General features: G+C 42.6%; 1 protein-coding gene across 4 annotated transcripts in view; it reads left to right on the top strand.

Annotated features, from left to right (window-relative positions):
- LOC8052360 (serine/threonine-protein phosphatase 2B catalytic subunit 2) overlaps nt 1-22,090 on the top strand; it is an 80,094-nt gene that overhangs the window by 49,822 nt on the left and 8,182 nt on the right. For 2 of the 4 annotated variants that reach the window (XM_029968539.3, XM_042292519.1), the window contains exons 4-11: nt 4,294-4,405; nt 6,626-6,771; nt 9,369-9,508; nt 9,890-9,967; nt 10,157-10,251; nt 11,514-11,639; nt 12,198-12,275; nt 15,182-15,232. In XM_029968539.3, the coding sequence (XP_029824399.1) occupies nt 4,294-4,405; nt 6,626-6,771; nt 9,369-9,508; nt 9,890-9,967; nt 10,157-10,251; nt 11,514-11,639; nt 12,198-12,275; nt 15,182-15,232 (826 nt within the window). The remainder of the gene's footprint in view (nt 1-4,293; nt 4,406-6,625; nt 6,772-9,368; nt 9,509-9,889; nt 9,968-10,156; nt 10,252-11,513; nt 11,640-12,197; nt 12,276-15,181; nt 15,233-22,090) is intronic. The other 2 variants (XM_029968545.4, XM_029968544.4) reach the window with 1 other exon arrangement.

The following is a 22,090-nucleotide window of genomic DNA, read 5'->3' as shown; positions in this document are numbered from 1 at the left end:
TGCACTCCAAGTTTGAAAAACATCAAGGTTCTAGGAAAAAACAAAAAAAAACTTACGCATGAAATCCTTGAAGCATTGGCCATCGATGAACATGAAGATGAATATGTCAGTGCGCCTTCCTTGGCGCTGCACAAGTGAGAAAAACTGTTTCTGCGGGGATCCTGGAGGGCTCGAAGCAGCTCTATGTTTGTAAACAGGTGTAGAAGAGGAGGACGAAGGCTTTAATGCAGGTTGTAAATACGGAAGAAGAGGGCTTCAATCTAGGTTGTAAATACTGAGAGTAGTGAAGGAAGAAGGCTTTAATATAGTTGATAGTCCAGCGGTTGTAAATTTTCCGTGTTTATTACTGATTAGTTGGCACCACCCAAGAATGATTGAGTGAGCTTTGCTTCTAAGGAGTGCATTGGATCAGCAAGAAATGAGCAGGTGAACATGAGGAAGCCGGTGTTTTTTGAAAGCTTCAGTGAATTCTGCCGTGCGTTAAAGCTGACAAAAGACAATTTTTCTCTTGGCATTGTAATGGTCCTGTAGTCTTTTCTGGCAGGGTGTCAGTCAAAAGAGCTACTGTTTTTTTGTTTTTTTTTTTGGAAAGAGTTTGTGAAACTATTGTCAGAAACAGATCATTGTGTTCAGTTTTGTCTTTTCATACTCCATTTTAGAATGGCGTATCAGTCTCCTAGTCAAGCAAGTTGAAAGGAAACTCCAAAGTAGGTGTAAAAACAGCATCTACATCAAACTGGGAGTTCTAGCAGGCATCAATCATTGTGACGAACGAGGCCCCATCAAATTTTTTATGGTCAGAGACTTCTCGTCACTTAATGCCTCATTAGATGAATGCCAGGCCAGACAAGTATTTAAGGTATCACGATTTTCGACACCATTATCGTGACAAAGACGGGGCGTTAGTCTCAGTATTTCAACCACAAAGGAATCGAGGACATGTATCAGCTGCAAGCAACCATTATCATGCATACATGGAAGAGCCCAGAAGATGCAGCATCTTGAGGACCCAAGATTGTCAAAAGGGACATTGGGAATGAAATACCGGGCAAGCGCCCACTCAAAATTTAGGAATAATTGCGAAAAAATGGGGATGGGCGCTTGGCTCGGTCATCAATTTTGCATACTAATGTACTGCATATATTTTTCAGATCTTAAAAATTTGGGAGTGGGTGCTTAATGTGGAATGGGGAGATGCGCGGTATTCTACGGTAGGTAAATTAATAATGTTGTTACGTTTGGTATAGAGTAGCATCATAGTAGGGATGTGCAAATATTTGAGTTTTGAATTTCCATCCAATGGTATCTGTCGATAGAATAATTAAATTAGACTTTCAGATTCCTAGTATTCGTGTTTTCTAGGAATTCGATCGTCGAGTATCAGTACTGATAGAAAAGAAATTTGGTTTTATTCAGGAACACTGTTCATATTATGAAATAGCCCTGGCAGGCCACTGCTGGATCTAAATCAAGCGTGCACTGAAAAGCCTTTTCTGACAAACTACTTCTACAGAAAATTTGTACAGTGCAATCCACTTATAACGATAATAAGAAAACCCAAAAATGTTATCATTATGACCGATTATCGTTGTATCTGGACTAAAAACTGATTGTTCCTAGTTTAGAAACTGATTGTTATAAGCCGTACATCGTTATATGTGGTTTCGTTATAAGTGGAGATTGCACTGTGTTTTTTTTTTTACACTTACAATGAAACAGCCATGCTTCTAGCTTTCTGGATGCCCTCTATAAAAACCGGCCAGCCCTGCATGTCACTGTTTTAGGGGACATGCGCCAGGGAAATTTTTTTAGTATTATTTATGATATTGAAATGTTTTTCCAGTTTATGCTGGCTTAATCTTGTCGTTATAAATCTAGTGTTAGATTTGATATAGCTTGTTTTTAGGTTCTCGATGCAATGTGCGTGCAGAAAAAAAAACATGTTCTTCAGCACAAGTGACGTATGGCAACACACTTAAAAAAGCCTAGTAAAATAAACGAATTTGTACAAGAATAATGTGTGCGACACTTCTTTCATTTTAAAATAATAAAAAATAGCAAAAATGTCATTTCAAGGGGCTAACAAATGTTTCCTAAATTTTTTATAAATATAAAAAAAAAAAAATACACATTCTAATCAAACCCAGATAGTTGTATTACACATTTGAACATCTATGCATGCCAAATTTGGTTGTGATAGGAAAATATTAAGATCAGAAATTGTTGCGCACAAACTGTGAAGATGCCCTCAAATTACATGAAAAGAAAAGCGCATTTGAATGTTGCCATAGATATGCAGCTATATTCTTTTGAGGTGCAGAAAATATTTTGTTCATAAATTTCGTGAAGAATCGAAGCTACAGAAAACTGCAGTGGAGAGGAGATGGCTAGGTCTACTTGTCAACGTAAATGTGATGGCTGGTGATGTCACAACTTGAAGAGCCACGCAGAGGAGAATGGCTCCCATTCATGCTGTTCTGGGTTACCGCCTGGAGGTCTTCAAATGCATATTTGACTAACTTCACGATGATAACCGAGACTAATTATTTTTATACATCAAATGTAAAGATTCAAAAATAATAAAGCACCACAAAGCCCAAAATCACATTTTTCTTTTTTGCTAAATATTGCTGTTTCTCAACCCCCATCACCCCTTAACATAGATTTTTTTTCTTTTTTCGCTAGCCACTCTTTATTTTATGTGCCCTGCAAAATAATAAACAGACAGGGCTTCGTTTCTTCATCTTACACAGCTTTTCTTTCTTTTTTTTTTTTAGTTTTTGTGTGTTGTAAATAAAAAAAATTGGTATTTTATATTTAGTTCGACAATAGCCTTTCTGGTCGCTATTTGGCACCATTCGATTCGAATTTCATTAGAGCTAAAATTTCACTATTCACACACCTTACAACATAGGGCGTGCTCTAGCGATACATCCTTTCCCGTCTGAGCAGTCCATTGCAGTAGCTGTAGCTGTATCCTTTTTTTGGGGGGGTTCCTAAGCAAATGATGGGAGAGCAGTGATGCATACCATAAACAACTTCATTTTCGTGGGCTGAAGATTTCGCGAATTTTGCGAATCGTCGGTTTCGAGAACATTTTGCGGGCACAAAATTTTGTGATTTGGAGTGACATGCAGTGTTTTGGTTAACATGTGGTGATGTACTGTAATTGACTTATTTTTCGCAGGCTCAATATTTCGCGACTTAGGTCAAACCTGAAGTTTTGGAATAAGTTGTGTGTTCTAATTTTTGCGACGTAAACACATTCCAATGTGTTTACAATGTAAACACATTCCAAAGTGTTTACATTTTACCTGTTTTTCGCGAATTGTAGGCGATTCGAGAAAATTAGGTCCTCGTGAAAATCAAGTCATTTGCGATAATCGCGTGATAAATTTTTTGTAAAATACTTCCATTCACGAATTTTACGGAAATTAGACTCTCGCAAAAAATAAGTTGTTTACAGCATTTTCATTTACGATCTAAAGAAGGTGCATACAAGTGCTTCCTGTTTGACTTTGTTTGACAGGGAGCTAGTATTCCTAAAGGCACAAACTCTTGTGTTTGAGAAAAATATGCATTTACGTTTTTATGTCAATCTTGTTTTTTAAGGAGTTTGAGCTGAGAGTCATCACTCTGCGGTACTTCTTTCATGCGTTGGTCATTGTCTAGCACTATTTCTATTTAAAAATCTTATTAATGCTGCACTGACAGCATGTTTGAATGCAACTTCTTATATTGAGTAGGGTGTTTGTTGCATTAGCTTGACCATAACTCTGTGTGCAGGAGAATTTGACAGTCGTCGTAGAAACTTCTTTCATTCAGATTGTTTTAATATTATAGTTGTGGATTATGAAGGTAGCGTTTTTATGTAGTCAAGCATTTGTACAAGCTTATGTCTTGCCGCTTCTGTGTCGGACGTGTCACTTAAAAAAAAAACACTAACTCCTTTAGAAAAAAGTATTTGCGTATGACGTGTCACAAATTTTCCCCCCAAGAATAAATTTTAGTTTAATATCTTTGGTAAGAAACTTGCTTGTGCAATTCCAATTGCTTGATTTCGGAGTCGACATCTCAAAATGGAAGGATGTTTTAGAACAGCTTGTTACTCTAAATGAGCCCCGCAGTGTAAATGTTGTACTAAAGTACATTTACAATCTTTTTAGGAAACTTTATTTTGTGTTATACGTGCCCAACCAAGGCACCTAGATTGAAATCTTTTTGGGATCCAAGCGTCCATTCAATGAATGTTTTCCCTTGTATTGAGTGGAGAGATGCTTTTTCTCTTTTCAGTGTGTATTATACCTGTGGGCACTAAAAATTTGCTATTCAACAACTCTGTTTCTACTAAGAGGGAACCACGAGTGTAGGCATTTAACAGAGTACTTCACCTTTAAAACTGAATGTAAGTACACCTACCGTTTCTTCCGACTGAATGGTCATTTTAAATGTTTCATAATGTCTCGCGAGTGTAGCTTGGGAAATCTTGAAGCCAGAGTTTACTTAAAGCCCAAAGTGCAATCAGAAAGGAGGAAAACCCTTCTTTCCACTGGGATTAGCTCCCAGACATGTTATTTTTGGGTAAGGAGGAAGAAGAGCAGGAAAGGTAATGGAGGGGAGGGAAAAAGGCCTTTTACCAGTCATAGAACAATTTTGCAAGTTGCCATTTAAGCAGGTTTCACTCGGCTGTGTGGAAAACATTTTCAGAAGTAGACTGGTTTAAACATTGATGAGGATAGACAAATTTTAATCTAATAATTTGCCGGATTGCTTCAGTTTTTAAAGTTTACCTTTTGCCAAATTACCCATGCGCCAAGGAGGTTGCTAGGAATGTAGGCGCTTGTGTCGTGTGCGCTCACCTTTTTAGGGAAAGAAAAAGGTTTCAAGCAAATAATCCAAATAAGGCATTAACAAATACACATGTAAAGTGCCATTTTTTAGGTTTTTGCTTAGAAGAGTTACTGCGGGAGATCCCAGCATATTGTTTTGTAACTACACCCACAGCATGCTCTTTGGTGCTTGGGTACTTTAGCAAATTATCCACAAAAAGAGCATGGCACTCGTAAGGACTTTCAGCAGTTTGTGCTAAAAATGGACACAAAATTGGGAATTTCTTGTTCAATTTCTTTTTTTTAGTTGACTAGCTCGATTTCACTTTGGAAAGGTTTCATTTCTTATTGTGATTTGCAACCTCATTATTCAAATCAGTTTTATCTTTTGTTCGAAGAAATAAATTTCTTACTTCCTATAGTTTTTTGTGAGCTGGTGGGTATATATTACAATTAAGGGGTTATTTGGCCTAAAGGGGCGGTGCAACGATTTTATGATTAAAAGAATTTGCATCTCTTCATTTTTACGTTGTTCATCGTGTCCCAGAGGATAAAGAAAATACCTCCTTTATTAAAAATTTAGTGATTCCGCTGCATAATTGCAAAGCAAAAGTCTAGCTTTTTCCCCCACCTGCAGCCCCAAGTGGCTGCCGAGGGAACTACGGCGAAAAGATTATGTGACCTCTCTCGGCTCTAAGCTGCAGCATAACGCCTGCTCATGTCAGCAGAGAGAGGGAGGGGAAGCGTCCTCCGAGATAGCACATGGGAACCTACGCGGCACTCCGAATGACGTCACTAGGAGGGGGACCAGGTGTGACCCTGAAGGCTGGGAGTGAGTTGAGGGGTGCCCGAAATGCCAATATTTATCTTTTTTTTACGCAACAACTAGGTCACGTAGGCGAAATCAGTTTTCTGTTCTTTACTTCAGAAATGTCAGAGGGCAACTTCTAGAAATCTTTGACCGAAATCCGAAAATCGTTGCACCCCCCCCCCTTTAATACCTAGTGGTTCATTCATTTTGAAAATGCAGGTGTAAGTTATCGTCACAGAATTGTTTCTTGAGGTGTTTGTCATGCCCCAAGTATATCTTCGTCCTTAGTTAGGTGGCATTGCAACATTGCAAACAACACATCTGTGCGATGACACAAATACAAAACTTGGAAAGTATAAAAACAGAGAGGACGAGGACGGGACCAGGACATCTTTTGAAAGATGTCCTGGTCCCGTCCTCGTCCTCTCTGTTTTATACTTTCAAGTTTTGTATCTATTAACCAACACGCTCGTTTTCAATTGTAAGTGCAATGACAGTGCCAGCGAAGTTGACTGTTAAAACAAAGCATGTTATCAGTTGGAGGATGTTAGCAGCTGGAAGCAACATCTTGAACTTTTTGCAATCTTATGTATCCTTGCTTAGTGTGTTAGCAATGTGCAGATTTCACTCACTCGAGGCTGACCTAAGTATGTAAGCATAAGATTGCTTACTCTGTTTGTTATAATTGCTCAAAGGCTAGCAGCAAAAACGATGAAGCTCAATTCTCGGAAGGCATACGGTGAGATTTGCAGATAAGTTGGCATCCAAACTTTGTTTGATTGGCCTAAGTTAGATGACCGTTTTTCGTTCTTGGCACAACAACTAGGATTATGGAGTGCGGTTGTCGACCTTAATCACTTCGTCGCATTCGTACCGGTTGGACCCCTTTCTGTGGGCTGCTTGGAAGGGCTCTTCATGCAAATGGGTTGGAGGAAACAGAGGCCGTAACAATGTTCCCCCCCCCCCCCCCCCCTCTCTGTTGCAGGTAAAATAAAGTATTCGGAGCGAGTGTATGATGCATGCATGGAAGCGTTTGACTGCCTGCCTCTAGCTGCCCTGATGAACCAGCAGTTCCTTTGTGTGCACGGTGGCCTTTCTCCAGAGATACACAACCTCGACGACATCAAGAAGGTGCGTGTGTCCTCTCCCTCTGGAAGGTGTCTTTTTTGAATATTGGTTTTGTCAAATAAGGGTCTCAAATTGTTTATTTAAATGTAATGACAAATGAGTCAACCAATTTAATGTTTATTTACAAGGGCTAAAAGGCTTAGTGGTAAGGAATTTCTGTGGGCCTTACTCTGTTTTATAGAATGACATTAGGGCTATGTATCCCCACTTTAAAGGGGCCCTGCAAGGGCTTTTTTACTGCTTTTAATTTGCACCGAACCTGAGCCCACTGAACGTAGTAACTTAATGAATTTCTCTTTAGTTTAAAAGTTATGGACAATTTAGGATTACAAAAACAAGCAAAAAATAACCTCTTTCGTGAAGTCCTCGGTTGCTTGAGTGGTTGGAAAGCGGTCGGGAAGTAGAGAAGGGGTAGTGAGCTCAGCGAGCACTCACGGCAGCCACACTCCGTGTCGACGGCTCAAGAGGGCACCACTAGAGCATGTTCTCGATAAACTGTATGAAGTGGGCAGCCAAGGCGGCTTGCATTGCGTGATTAAACACTAATTCACCATGACACTTCATTGGCCACAAACAAGAGCAAACACAAGGTAAAGATCAGTTCACAACGCGAGCCACCGCACGACAAATTGCTCGCGAAGGCCTTGGGAACACTCGGAACTGGTCGGATCCTCGACTGGAGCGCTGCCATATACATCCGGGACCTTTTTATGCTCGCCAGTCGTCGGCGCCTGATCCCACTACACCTTTCAAGTATGCGCCGCCTTTTCCACCGCTTGGTGGCGGGCATGTCGACGGGTCATTTCTTGTTTCCGTACTTTATAAACTGCATTTGTTTCTTTTCTGATCTAAAATGCTGAAGAAAAACTACTTTTATAAATAATTGAAATGGTTCGTGCCACTTATATTTTGTATTTCAACTGAAAAGAAGCTTTTAGCGGCTCTGACCAGTAGTAAGCCCAGGACCAAGAACGTTGCATATCGCGCGCTTCCGATAGCGCGGGTCCCCCCCCCCCCCCCCCCGTAGGTCGAGGAGGTTTTCGCGCCGTTCGGTTAAAATATGACTCACTGATATTCAGTTACTCTCTCCATGCCCACTGGCTTGCCCAAACCCCAAGAGATGTGGAAACCACAAAAAAAAGTAGATGCTTAAATATGATTGCAGGGCCTCTTTAAGTGGCCTTTTAGAAGTTCAGCACACTCTATAGCATGCTGAAATGCCAAACATGCAGTGCCTATGTAAGCAACTCCTCATGCTACTTGTTGCCTCACTTTTTACAGCATAACTGTTAAGGGCTAGTTTTCCCAGGATCGTGTCCCCCTGTAAAGAAATGTCAACACAAAACTCGGGACAGCTACCGCCTTCTATGAGTAACGGTGGCAACCAGACAATCGGCTTGCCGGCCTTGCTCATAGATGACGACAACTTTTCCAGCCTTTCCACTCTTAGTTTTCACCAGAGTGGAAAGGCTGAATTTCTCTAGACGTCGTTCTAGAAGTCGTCCTTAACGTCATCCTTGAGGTTGTCCTAAACGTCGTTCTTCAGGTCATCCTAAACGTCGTTCTTCAGGTCGTCCTAAACATCGTCCTTGAGGTCGTCCTAAACATCATCCTTGAGGTCGTCCTAGACGTTGTCTTCGAAATTGTCCTAGAAGTCGTCCTTGAGGTCGTCCTAGACGTCGTCCCTGAGGTCATCCTAGGCGTCGTCCTTGAGGCTGTCTAGATGTCGTCCCTGAGGTCGTCCTCTATGCGTCTTCCTTGAGGTCGTCCTAGACATCGTCCTTGAGGTCATTCTAGACATCGTCCTTGAGGTCGTTCTAGACGTCGTCCTTAGGCGTCGTCCTTGAGGTCGTCCAAGAAGTCGTCCTTGAGGTCGTCTGACCATAGTACAGCTTCGCTGGTCTTCCTTCTTCACCAGAGTGGAAAGGCTGAAAGTTTTTTCTGTGTATTTCATTGTCCTTATTGTTTTGAACTTTCCCCTTTGAACAGTTTTTCATTGACAACATGTAATGCTGCAGCAGAAAAAAAATTCAGTCTTCAACTTTGCATGCAAATCTTGTGCACGCAAGATTTGTAGTTGTCTCAAAGTCTGTAATATCTGGTAGAATACTGGAACTCCCTAACACATCTGGTAGACTTCTAGACGGTACAGTGCATGTGTCGGCACCATGCTTAAGTTCACATGTTACTAAAGGGCTGTCAGGAGTGATGGGATAAGACTTTCTCATTTCTTTTTTAAGCAGCCTCAACCTGTTTTAATAGTGTTGAGGGCAGAGACATTCAGAAATGGCCATTTCTTTACTGTCATAGTTATTTTGGACAATACTGTCTTAATGCTTCTAGCCCTTCAGTTGCACCAGCTCCTTGAAGGCTTGCTGGCGACAACTATTGCCAAGCAATCAGTCCCACTCCTGTAGATTGTGGTTGAATGTTCAGAGCTGAAAAATGAGGAAGTATAGATTCCAATTCGTGACTGTTATCTCTTGTTAATGGAGATAATTCTGGGCAATACGAGGGTTGGGATATGTTGAGACGTCATTGCGAGGGATTGTTGCCAAAGCTGCCGAGCTACCAACAAAGTATGTTTGTTTCCCTTGCAGCTGGACAGGTTCAAGGAGCCCCCAGCGTTCGGTCCCATGTGCGACCTGCTATGGTCGGATCCACTTGAAGACTTCGGCAATGAGAAGAATGCGGAGCATTTTAGTCACAATAGTGTTCGTGGTTGCTCATATTTCTATAGGTGAGTGACTGCTGCAGCGTTGCCTCATCCGACCTTCTTAGCAGCCTCAATGGCTCGGAGCCAAAGCGCCGGCCTACAGGTCCCCGAGTGGCGCATTTGAATCCCGGCCGAGGTGCCCGCAATCTTTCTGATGGAGGCTTATTGTGGAGAAGGCGTTGTTGTGTAACCAAGATTTTAATTGCATGTCAAAAGAACTCACTCCGGGTGGTTGGGATGAATCCTTGGTCCTCTGCTGCGGCGTGCCAGATGCCCTTTGTTAGTTTAGCACGTAAAACCCCCAAATTTGATTTTATGTGAAGATTTCAAAGAAGCCTCCACACAAAATTCGGTTCACTCTCCCTGTTCTGAGCTGTCTGACCCGTTTACTTGCTTTCCCTCCAGCTATGCAGCATGTTGTGAGTTTCTCCAGCAGAACAACCTTCTGTCCATCATTCGCGCCCACGAGGCTCAGGACGCAGGGTAAGTCTTGACTTGCCTCTCCTTCCTAAGCCGTCGTGAGTCATTTGGGCAGGCCATCCTTTTCTTGTGCGCCAACCTAGCAGGTTGTTTTTTTTTTCTTTGGGAGTGAAGTGCGTTGTTTTTGCTGTCTGGATGCTAGCAGTGAGTCGGGACCTGAGCAGCATTCTCCGGTCTTGTGCTACCCTGCAGGTACAGGATGTACCGAAAGAGCCAGACCACAGGGTTTCCGTCGCTCATCACCATATTCTCGGCACCAAACTACCTGGACGTCTACAACAACAAGGGTGAGCTGCCCTCTCTGTGTCAGTGGCGTACTGACCTGGGATTGGCTACAGGTCACCTTGCTGTCATTACATTTCTGTTGCAGCGTCTGTTTATCTCTGAAAGCTGTAGTCAATGTCTTTTAAATATGCATGGTTTTTTATGTCATTTTGTATAGTTGCTTTCAGTGATGGGGGAGGGGGTGCAAAGAAGCCACAACTGGTGAAGATAATGCAAGGAGTGGAATTCTTAAATCTTGTTGAAACCAGCCCATTTTGTCAGTTCTCATTTTTTATATTACAGTAGGTAGCATGGCAGTTTGTCTCATCGGTGCGTCATTTGCCAACTTGGACAAGTTGTGTTCAAAATGCAGATGAGAAAGATGAGATGCAGAAAGAAAATGCAGATTGGGAACTGTCTTCTAGGCAAAAGAAAAAGAATTAGAAGAACAAAGACCTGTAATCTTGTAGGATCATAAATGGTTCATGTTTGGCAATTATTTGAGGAAGAGGAAACGAACAAACTTTCGTGTCCAAAAGGATTGTGCGCTACTCGGGCCTTTGTGTAGGCTTTAGTTTATGGCAGGGGTGGCCAGGCTGACGGAGGGGGGGGGGGGGGGGAGGATGTTTGTCTGGAGCTATATATTAAACTTGAACCACTTTACATCTATCAGAGTCAAAAGCAGTCCATTTTTGGGGGGAATTAGGTGCTGATAATTACAGAGAAGTAGTTTATGAAATATACAATACAAAAAAGTGTTTTTTTTAGAAATGCATTTGTTTCACAATTTTTTGGTTTTCAATTTTCACGTTTTCCCTTACACACCTCAGTAGGACTTTATACAGTGATCAAATGCCATAGGCTATGTGGGTCATTAATCAATCTCAGTGTATGGGCAATGGAGCGATTGTCGGGATTTCACATAGAGATGGTAACCTGTGCGTGAAAACCAATGAAAACCTGCTATGTGGCTTCGGAGCTTCCGTATGTTGCTGTCTAGTTTGCACAGCTAACACCAGTTTGGAGTTAGTTATGGGAAAAGAAATGGAATAGTAAATGCCCTGCTTAAATGCGAAAGCTCCAGAGCTGCGAGGTTTTCATTGCATACTTTAGAACCAGCCCTGAGTGAGCTGTCTTCAGCAGAAATGTTTCTCCCCTGAAGTTTTTGTCTTCGGGCACAGTGTCTGCCATTATTCCCAGCCTTTTACATATACAAAGATGGAAAACTTTCCTTCCCTTCTGCAGCGTTTGCTCGACCCTGTTTTCTTCTTTTTTCGCTGAACAGCGGCTGTGCTGAAGTACGAGAACAATGTGATGAACATCCGGCAGTTCAACTGCTCGCCACACCCGTACTGGCTGCCCAACTTCATGGATGTCTTCACTTGGTCCCTCCCCTTTGTGGGAGAAAAAGGTAAACACCCTCTGCCCGTTCCCTGCTTCAGCTAATCTACCGTGAGACATGCCTGGCACAATCGTTTATTGCGAAATGGGTTTGTTGGGGTCTTTTGAGGGGGGTTACACATTGCATAGATCAAGCTTTCTAAGAAAGCTTTGCTTTTTATAGGCATTTTCTGTACATGGCCATTGCATCTGGTAACTAGGTTTATTGCATTTGTGGGCATTTTTTGAAGAAAGCTGTGGGTATCACAACAGCACACGTATTCCCAAACATCCAGCTTTTCTCACAGTTGCAAAAAGCAACTTCCTAAAAGCTCAAAATCTGCTTTTTGTCTTCAAGCAAATTTCACTACTTGCTATTGCCGGCATGGCTCGGTTATAGCAGGTCATCTTTTAACTGTCTGCTATTGCAATGAGTGTACGTAGTGAGACTAGAAAACTTTGAGCAAAACTTGCAATATATGTAGTAAGTGCTAGTCCTTTTGCTACAAACTACTGATCTAGCCAACATGTTTTGCAGAACTTTAGAGTTTGCTAATTAGTCATTCTTTTTCTAAACCACGCTGCGCAGTGACGGAAATGTTGGTCAACGTCCTGAACATCTGCTCGGACGACGAACTGATGACGGAAGGAGACGACACTTTCGAGGGTATGCACACCGGTTTCTCCTGTTTTAGTGTCATCGGGCTGTTTGTTTGTTGGGGGATTGGGCTGAAAATTGTTGTGTTAATGAGCTTTCAGAATTCTTGATTGGGTGATAAGATTTCAGGTATCTTGCAAATGCTGCTGAAGAATAAATGATAAAACACTTCTTTTAATGTTTTCATCCAGTTTGAGCCATAACTATCTTGACGGGGAATATTTGTTCACACTTCCGTACCGTCTCATTGTTTCAAGAAGCGAGGTAGACGAGCTTTGATGGGTTCATGAGGGAGTTTGAAAACAAAAAGAAATGGGCAAAATAGAAGTGTTAGAATCTTCTGCATTTCAGTCCTCGCGTGTCCCGCAGTCATTTATTTTTTGCCTCGATTTCAGTTCTTCATCTTAAACTGTTAAGGGCATCTTTCGATAAAATTGGTACTTAGGAGGACAAGTTACCTCAAAGTATTAAAGCACATTATCTGAGATTGCACTAAACATGAGACGTGAAAGATTAATTGGGGAAGCGAAGACACGCTAAATTGAGACGAGTCTCAGTCATTGTGTTGCCGCAAACATTTCTGAATTGTTTGTACGAATGACTTTTAGCTCATCTAAACATCAGATCTAAGACGAGCAGCTGGTATCCAAAGTCTATCGCATACTTTATGTTGACGAAAACTGCTTCAATTCTGCATTCAGGAGCAAGTTAGTTTAGAAGTTTCAAACAAAGGATGTCAGTGAGACACATAGAGGAATTTGTCGGGTTTTGGTGATTTTTGGTGATACGGTCGCCGATGGATTTTTCGGACGCCAATTATTCGGATGTTTACGCCGAACCGTAACTCGCCCAATAGAGTTAATGTATAACATTGACCAAAATTTCGGATGCCATAAAACTTATTGCTCTATATTTCTGACATAATTTGCGTGATTTCCTCAATTTACAGCCACAAAACAGCCGCCGCGATAGCGCCGCGAGCTTAATTGCTGCCATTTTGGTTGTTTTGATTTTGCCCTCTAGCCTTGATACCACATTCTAAGCAATAAACATGCTGGGTTGAGGCTATAGTCAGGTTTTCTGGTTCCTCTATAGGGAACATGGCTGCCGTCGCCCATTCTTATGGTTCTTCCAGTTCTTCTCGTGGTCTGTGCTTTTCGAGTGCGACCGCGAGAAGTGCGGCCATCTGCCGTTCTTGTGGTTTTTGAGCGCGAAGGTTTATTGAAGCAAGCTTGGTGGACTAATTGTTGTTTCCAATAGTGCCAAATGGTGCCAACTCCATTGTTTGTGCCAACGAAGGTGCCGACAAAGTGCATCACCGTCATCAAACAGATCAACAAACAAATGAAAAGTGAACAATGTAAAGTGCAAGTTGCATGAGAACTTAAGATTGACATGAAGCAAGTGGCAAATGGCCAGTACGCAGCGTAATATGCACGGAAATTTGACATCTTGGCTGAAAATGAATTTTCTGTCGGCTTGATTATTTGGACAATTTCGGGGACCCTTCCAAGTCCGAAAAATCTGTCGGCAACCACACTTACCCCCATTTCTGATGGTACATGGCACTGCGGTTTGCTCAGATACGACGTGGGCCTTTTTGAATGTTACTCAAGTAGGTTGGTGGACAACACCACACTTTGCCGTCCAAGTTAGCCCTTGCGTGCGCTCATTTCGCTGCACTATAGTCACCGATAGAATGAGAATGGCGGGGCATGTCTTTCGAAGACCTCTGGTGCACGCTCCATGCCTCGCGCCACGAGTTGACTGCAGCACGCAGGCGCTCGATGGAGGTGCACAAGATGCCAAAGCATTGTCTAAGGTTGGAAGCTCGCGCTGGATGCGGGGCAACTGAGACTCTTCCCTACCATACTCACCCTCTCGGCAACTATGGTTGTCTTGGCGGCAACGCTTCGGCTGTGCGCGAAGTCTGGGGAAAACTTGCAGTTGTATGTTTGGGCTAACTGTTGTCGGGTTCTGTTATGCTCGTAGGAACATACTTTGGCTTAGTTTTATTGTAAAGCTGCTCTCGTTCATAAACAGTGTGTAATATCTCGGCACATTGCCCGATTGCCTCTTCCCTGTGCCGTACGGCGCAGATTTCAGACAGTTTAATTTAATTGACAGGTGTTTTTTTCCTCGCGTTAGTTTTTTTTTTTTTCTATTATCTTCTTTCACCTTTTATCTGTCTCTTCCTGTCTTTCTTTCTCTGACTATCTCTTTGCTCTTCGGTGAAGCCAAAATCCACCTCACAATCTCTGAGGGACGGTTAATGAGATAGGAACAGGGATGCGCGATTGAAGCTGGTAAGGCAGCGGAGCTTAGGCAGAACGGTCTGTGAGCAACGCACCACACCCGTTGCAGCCGTAGTTCGAAGCCCAAGGCCTCTTAGTACTAAGAGTCCATAGAGTGGCAGGTGCTGCTGCCGCACATTTAGCATTATCCGCGTGCGGGCACGTGCCCGGAGCCAGGAAGCGGAAATGTCCTCGCATTTCAATGGTCGTGCCCCATTCGAGTGTTGTTGTTAGTCAGCTGTATAAAGGAAAATTCAAGGCATTTATATTGTCCCCAACATTTGCTTAGCCTTGATGTGTGCCTGTGCGTGTTAGTTTTAAAAGTTTCTTCGAACAGATTATATGGGGTCCAATCCTTTGCAAAAACTTCTCAAGATGGAAGCTTGGGGTTATTGACGCTTTCCTTTGGAACTAGAGCCTTTGAGTTGGCTGGTTCATGTTGTAGATAATCTTTTTGTGGTGGGCCTGGTGGTTCGTAGAACTATGAGAGCCCCGTTTTACTTCCTGGCTGTGGCACATGTCCGCACCACGTGGTCTGTCTTTTTGTCGTGTGATGTCTTGTTATGACCTGTGTGACGCCTTTTATTTCCTAAGACAACGATGTGCATTCTACCCTAGCAGCCTATTCACTGTCCCTAGGTCTGTCCTCAGGACCTGAATCTCAGGAGGATAGTGAGTAGCATTTACAACAATGCGCAGTTGTCTAATTGACGCTCTCTGTTGTCTTTTTCTGCCTTTAGTTTGTTCTGCTTTCAGTGCTTTTTGCGTCTTCCTCTCTTTCTCGCTCTCTCTCTCTCTCTGCCCCTGTCCTCTTTTTGGTGAATGTTATGCAGATTGGTCTTTTTGTGTTCTTCGCTTTTGGGAAGCAGTGAAATGCAGGCACCATGTTGCAGCCACTAACGTGTGCCCCCCTGACAAAAACAATTGTGTTTCTGGACTCTGGAAGTGACCCATAGTGCTCTAAAGAGTGTCTTGTCACTGCACCAACTCATTCTGCACCTCACAAATACTGGTTCTAACAAAAAGAAAACACATGGCCGCTCCTAGAAGGCGGAACAGAGCGTGTTTCGTCTTTTATGAGATTCGGTGGTGTGTCGGTATAGCTGACTAGAGATTTTGTTAAATATGGAGTCTGGGCTTTTGCATGTCTCTGTTTAGCAACTGGCTTGGGACAGACCTCTCTGGGTCACTTTCTGTGGGCTGGTTGAGGGCTGTGCTGGTGCTTGTCCCGCTCCTTTTTACCTCTTACTCCGCCAACCCGAGGAACTGCATCCATCTTGCCTTGCCTGTGCGAATGAGGTTTGCCGCTGCTGCGTGCTCGGGTTGACCGGCGGTTCGGCATAGCTTTGGGCAAAATGGGAATGTTCCCCTCCTCTCTCTCCCAGTTTCCCTCTGTTGCCCAACAGGCCTTTGAGGGCTCCGAGTGTGGGGCTGCTAGCTCAGTGTCCGCCGTACACTGAGTGCCCGGACAGAATTTTAACTCTTCGTCGACGGGTGTTGCACGAGGTGTGGCAGTTGGCACAAGGACCGAACTGGTCCCTTCGTTTATGCAAGTGGTCTGGGAATGGAAGATTAGCGAGAGGGGCGTACATGAGGCACGCACGGTCAAGATGATTTTGGTTGCACAGTGTTTTCATCTCTGTCTGTCCTCTTTTTTTCCCTCTGTCCTTCTCATTCCTCTTTCTGACACTCTTCTCTGTCTTTACTTTTTTTTTTTCTATGTAAAAATAGTTTTTTATTTTTTTATTTTTTTTTATTTTAGGCTTTGTCTAGGCAAGGGAATTAGGTAGCAGAAGGTGAAGGCAAGGGGCCAGATTACATTTTTATTGACTGTGTTTATACTGGTAATTTTACACGATGGATAAATAAAAATTTATTTTTGCAGCCGTTATAGGTTGATTTAGTCGTGAGAGTTTACGCTAAATGGTTGTTTTTAGTCCCAAAAGAGCTGCTGAATCGACACAATAGATAAGCTAGGGGGGAAGGGTATCACATATTTTGGTACAGCTGACTGCTGCCATTTTTTTGGTTACTTCTGTTTTTTATCAATTGCTCACTGCTGCAAGGACAACCTTGTCTAACTTTCGGCGTGTGCATTTAATGCATCTTATTTTGCCTCGGGCATTGCTCTTTCTTTTGAGTTAACTCTTTGCAACAGTGAATGGCATGCGTGTGAGATTGTGCACTTGGCACTTTGCATTGCCCCACTTAGTTTTTTTCGGGCCGTAGATTTGCTTTTTCCTCGCGTGGTCGCTTGTAGTCGTCGCCTTTTCACTTTCGTACCGTGCCACCATGTTTGGGTGAATAACTGTTGTGTTGCGACGAAGGGTCAGTGTGCCTGGGCAGCCTTGAATTTTCCGCTTGCGATGACCGGCCGCCTTAAAACAAGTGGCCTTCATTGCTAATGATTGCTGTTCCTGGTTGCAGCTGCAGCCCTAATTTGTTACGGTGGTTGCATTGTTACAGTGCACTTGTGGTAGTAATTTCCCCTGGAGAGCCTTGTTTGTGAGTCAGTTCAGGGGTCATTGCCCTTGAAATTTAACCTGGACACAAGACCGCATGCATGATCAGAATGTTGCTCATTTTAATCTTCCATCTGCAGCTGTAGTGTGTGAACGTCACTTAGTGACGTTTCCCCCGACCGTGCTCTCGCAGATCCGTGTCCTCATACTCTTAGAGCACTTTCATCAATTCAAAGGTTTTTCGGTTTTAAATTGGGCAACTTTATGGGCCTTTAAATTTTTAAGTCTGCATTTTTTATGCCTTCATTTGAGCTAAATATTAATGTAGCCTGTTCTCTCTACAGCATCTGCAAAAGCACATAGTATTGAGGCATCTTTTTTTTTTTTTTTTTTTTTGTGAGTGTAGTTGTGTCGGTGATTACATAGCTAAGAAAATATTATGGTGTATTGCGACAAATAACTGAAAAAGTGAAAGTTCATTGTTAAAAAAAGAAAATGTTCCCTTGTCAGTTTGATACCATTTTGAGTCAAGTGACTCTGCTCTTTGATTTAACTTGTTTACGGGAGTGTGCAGAGCTGGCGTTTGGGGTTTCGGGAAGTTCCCTCCGTGCAAAATTTTGGCAGCATGCTCGGGACTTTTTCAGTTTGCTGCCTGTTCTTGCACAATGCTTGCACATGCATAGCCTCGTTTTCAGTCTCCTACCTCTTAAGGGGGAACACTGGTCTTGGAGCTTTCTTATTTTTTGGCCAAGCCCAATGAAACAGCTCAGGCTTGTTCTGACTTTAGTGCTGATTTCAAATATGTTTTTTTTTTTTTTTTTAATTAGTATGTTAGTTCTCAGGATACAGTGGAATCTTGTTAATTTGAATCCAAGGAGGACCAAAACTTTGTTTAGACAATGCAAAGTTTGAATTACCAGGAGTGTTGTCCTTCTGAGACACGTAGGATGGGGCCTGCATGTTAGTTTGAATTATCCACGAGTGTGAATTAACAAGATTCCACTGTAATTATAATTAACCTTACTTTGTTTTCAGAAATAATAGTGAAAAGCCATTTATAAAAAATGTTTTAACATATGGTCGGATACTACAAATTATGAAGAATACAATGTTGAAAGCACTTTTTAGATTGAACCATTATTAGTGTCTTTACAACACATCGAAGGTCAGTAGTCCAATGTGTGACTACCAAGCAATAAAACAATAGTTCACTTAAAAATTTCCTACAGCTATATTGAAAAATCTGCTTCCAACACTATATGCTTTGAACATTTAGCTACATGTTGCTAAAAAAAGTTATATTTGTGTCGGCAAAGAACCGTTCTTTGTTTTCTGGCTCCAAAGACCCATGTCTTCCCTTCATTACATTTGGCAGTGGTAGGGAAAGGGCTTATACACTGGTAAGGACGTAATGAAATGTGTTCCGTTACACCCAAACAATGCATTGCTTCAGTGGGGGCCATTATTAGCTTATTGAGTGGCCGGGTTTAGCGGCATTTTTCCACATTTTGTCTGTTCTTTCTTACGCACAATCCTTTGCACCTTGGAAAGTCGAAGTAATGCAATGCTGGAAGAATGCCCGCCACTAGCCGAGGGCGAAACAAAGTCGCAGCTGTTGAGCGATTTATAGACTACATTTCTCAGCTCGCCCGCATAGTTTGCACTTAACGGGACAGCCTCCCATTATAATGGTTACTTCAAACTGGAGGGTATTCTGCACACTATGACACATTTTTTAGAACGTCGAGGATGACGGATCGAGCTGTTTCCAAAGCTCTGTGTAGCTGGCACTTAGATTTGTTTTTGTAGAGATGCTCACAGCAACGTCCGCTCGGCCACCTTGGTGCTTCGAGTCCTTATTGCCAGTTCTCTGAAGCTGTATCTGTGTTGTCGAAAACGGTTTTCAGTCCTCCAGAAACGCTGCGATTGAGCAAGATGGTGTCGCCCGAGCTTCCAAACAGTGTTCAAAGCCGAACAAGTCGCATTTTTTTACCATAACTGTCGCCAGTAGACTTCTTCCAAAACCGACGCGCCCCATCAAGGCGCAATACCATGCAGTGCATTCTGGGAACCAGTTGGCCACTCAGTTTCGGTTTCGACTGAGCAGCGTCATCTCATGCTATCACGCTGCAACCGAACGTGCTGCTTGCGTTTTCGATTATCTGACTTTTTACGAATGTACAATACACTCATTCTTGAGCGATACAAAATGAAGATCGGGGCACTTTCCTTGGTTCTTGAAAAACCGGGTATTGTGTGTGTGTGTATGCAAACGTAGTAAGACGTGGCTTAGTCACCTCACCCCGCGAGCGCATCTTTAAACAAAATGTTAGTAATCCCGTCTAGTACCAGTGAACTACAACTGAAATTCGGTCACCTTGAGCTCTATATACATTTTGTTCGCCAAACGTTTGCTTTTTGTGAACTCATTGGGCAAAAAGCAAGCCGCATCCTCACAGGCAGTCTTGGGTAGTAACGCGTTACTAGTAACGCGTTACTGTAATTTCGTTACTTTTTTGGTAACTTGTAACTGTAACGAGTTACTTTTTAAAAATGTCACTTGTAACTGTAGTTCTATTACTTTTTTCTGAAGTAACGATGAAAGTAACGACGTTACTTTTGTCGTTACTTTCCAGTTTTTTGTGAATAATATATCACTGAAAAAGGGTACAATTTAGCCATTTCTTGCGCTTTCCAAATTGTCTCTTCCGACATTTCGAGTGTCAAGTTATTTTTTGCACAGATTTGTGAATACCTTCTTTCTCGCCAGTCACGACCCGAATATAGCCACGTGTAGGTTTGGTGAAAAAAAATGTAGTTATCTTTAGCACGCGCTTGTACTTTGTGACTGAACACTTGCATCTTAGTGTCTTGAAGAACTATCTCTTTCGCGGTTTTTCTTTTTTCTGCGTAAACGCTTTTTAATCGGGTGAATCAAACGTGAAACAACAATACACGTGGAGGGCACTGCGAATGTTTCGTATTTTGATTAGCGCCGCCACTCCGCACTGCGCATGCTTCGTATTTTGATTTGCGCCATTAATCCGGTGTAGTGTCTACAGTCGAGGCAAAATTTACTGCTGTTGGCGCGGGGTTTGTTTCTGGCTTGCCGGGTACAAACTGAAATATGTCCAGGGACTCTATGAACCCAGCGCAACCGTCAACGAGCCAGCAATATGCTAGTGCTACCAAGGATATGAATGTTGATAAGAAAAAAGAAAAACTACCATGGCCGGCGTACGGAGAGTATTTTGCTGACGTGGAGGAGGCTACCTTGACCGCAGAAAACGGCACTTTATTGCCTCACCGCCTACCCGGCAATCAAAAACCTTTTCCGGCGAAACAACACTGCAATCTCATCTAGTGCGTTAGACGAGCGCCTGTTCAACAAGGGCAAGGATGTGTTCGTTATCAAACAAGGGAAACTTTCAAAAACTAATTTCGGGAAGCAACTGCTGCTAACTTACAATACGAAGTAAAAAGCACACTTTTTAATTTTATGCAAATAAACTTGGTGAAAAGCGTTTTCTAGTTTTTCCTGATTTTTTTTTGTGTTATAGAAAAAGTAACTGAAGAGTAACGTCGTTACTTTTTAAAAGTAACTGTAACTGTAACGAGTTACTTTTTTGTTGCGGTAACTGTAACGGTAACTTCACTACTTTTTTCTGAAAGTAACTGTAACGAATTACTTTTTAAAAGTAACTTACCCAAGACTGCTCACAGGAGTATCTAAGTTGAGCCCAGCGTTGGCACTTGAACTTTTAAGGAAACTCAATAAATTCGGCCTCACTACTGCACAAAAGTTACTTTGATGTCTTCCTCGTGTCATCACATATCTCACACTCAAATTTTATGGTGATAGAAGATTAAGTTTTCGCAAATGGTGAGGTCGGCTAGCTACGACGGAGGCCCTAACAAGCGTCCCCTACTCCTCGCTAAGCTTTTTTGGACAAGCTTTTACAGACGCCCAAGATCTGTGCCTGAACAGTGTGTCTGAAATTATCTTGGTGTACTCAGTCAGGAGGAAAGCAAACATATAAGAAATGTTATGGTCATTAGCAACCGTCAAATGCGCTTTGAACGATTTCGTTCATTTCACGCACTGCATGGGGTTCATGCCCATCCAGCGCACTTCCGGCGAACGGTGCGACATTCTTTTACACAAGTTCTCGAATTTTGCTTTCTTAAGACGGTTTGCATGTGTGAATGTGCCTATATGATTGCAGGATAACTTTATGCACATATGCGATGTTGAATATTAGTTGAATGCAAGCGAGTGGGGACTTCACTTCGTGCAGTGCTGAATGGCAGTACAGATAAGCGATAAGAAGTGTGTTCAAATGGAGCTTTTCAATGGCACCTCCGAGTTTTACCTTGTGTACTTCGGCGTACTAAGAAACAGTAATTGAAAAAAGTATACTTCGTCTGTAGATGCACGAAACAAAGAAACTTCCTGATAAACAACACTAATGTAAAGGCGCAAGCTCGATGTATGCATACTTACTGGTTGCTGCAGCTTGTTGATTCGTACACAGGTAAGATCCCCGAGCATCCTAGTGCGAGATTCTTAGCACTGGCTTGTCCACATACCTCGAAACGCTAGCAGAAAGGCCCAAGTGCAAAAATACAACAAGCATGCGTTGAAGCAAGCTATACAACTCAGGCTTGTGCTAAAGCTTCGAGGTCTGGCCATTTAGGTTAGTTTAGAAACCACAAATGACTCTCTCGGAACCAGAAAACGTGAGAAAACGGGTGTTTATAGTCCACGCTCTGTGTATAATTTCTTGTCGACGTGTCGATCGAAACCAAAACCATTCCACTCTCCTTCCTGGCCAACTAGTTCCCAGAGTGCAACGCGTGCCGTGTTGCATGCAGGGATTTATGGAACTAGTCTATTGCACCCTCTTTGTATTGAGCACGAAAATGGTGGCACCCAGAAGAAAATCGGGGAACTGGGGTGCAAATACCCTAGGCAAAGCCTATTTAGTTGTCTGTCGACTCTCGAACCCATACTGAAAGTTCAAGTGCGAGGAGGAAGAATTGCAGCCGAGGCTGGGGAAAAAGCAAG

This window comes from Ixodes scapularis, unplaced genomic scaffold (assembly GCF_016920785.2).
Source record: "Ixodes scapularis isolate PalLabHiFi unplaced genomic scaffold, ASM1692078v2 PGA_scaffold3__209_contigs__length_174095766, whole genome shotgun sequence".
Classification (NCBI taxonomy): domain Eukaryota; kingdom Metazoa; phylum Arthropoda; class Arachnida; order Ixodida; family Ixodidae; genus Ixodes; species Ixodes scapularis.
Note: the sequence above shows the minus strand (reverse complement) of the source record. Positions and strands in the feature narration are given on the sequence as shown.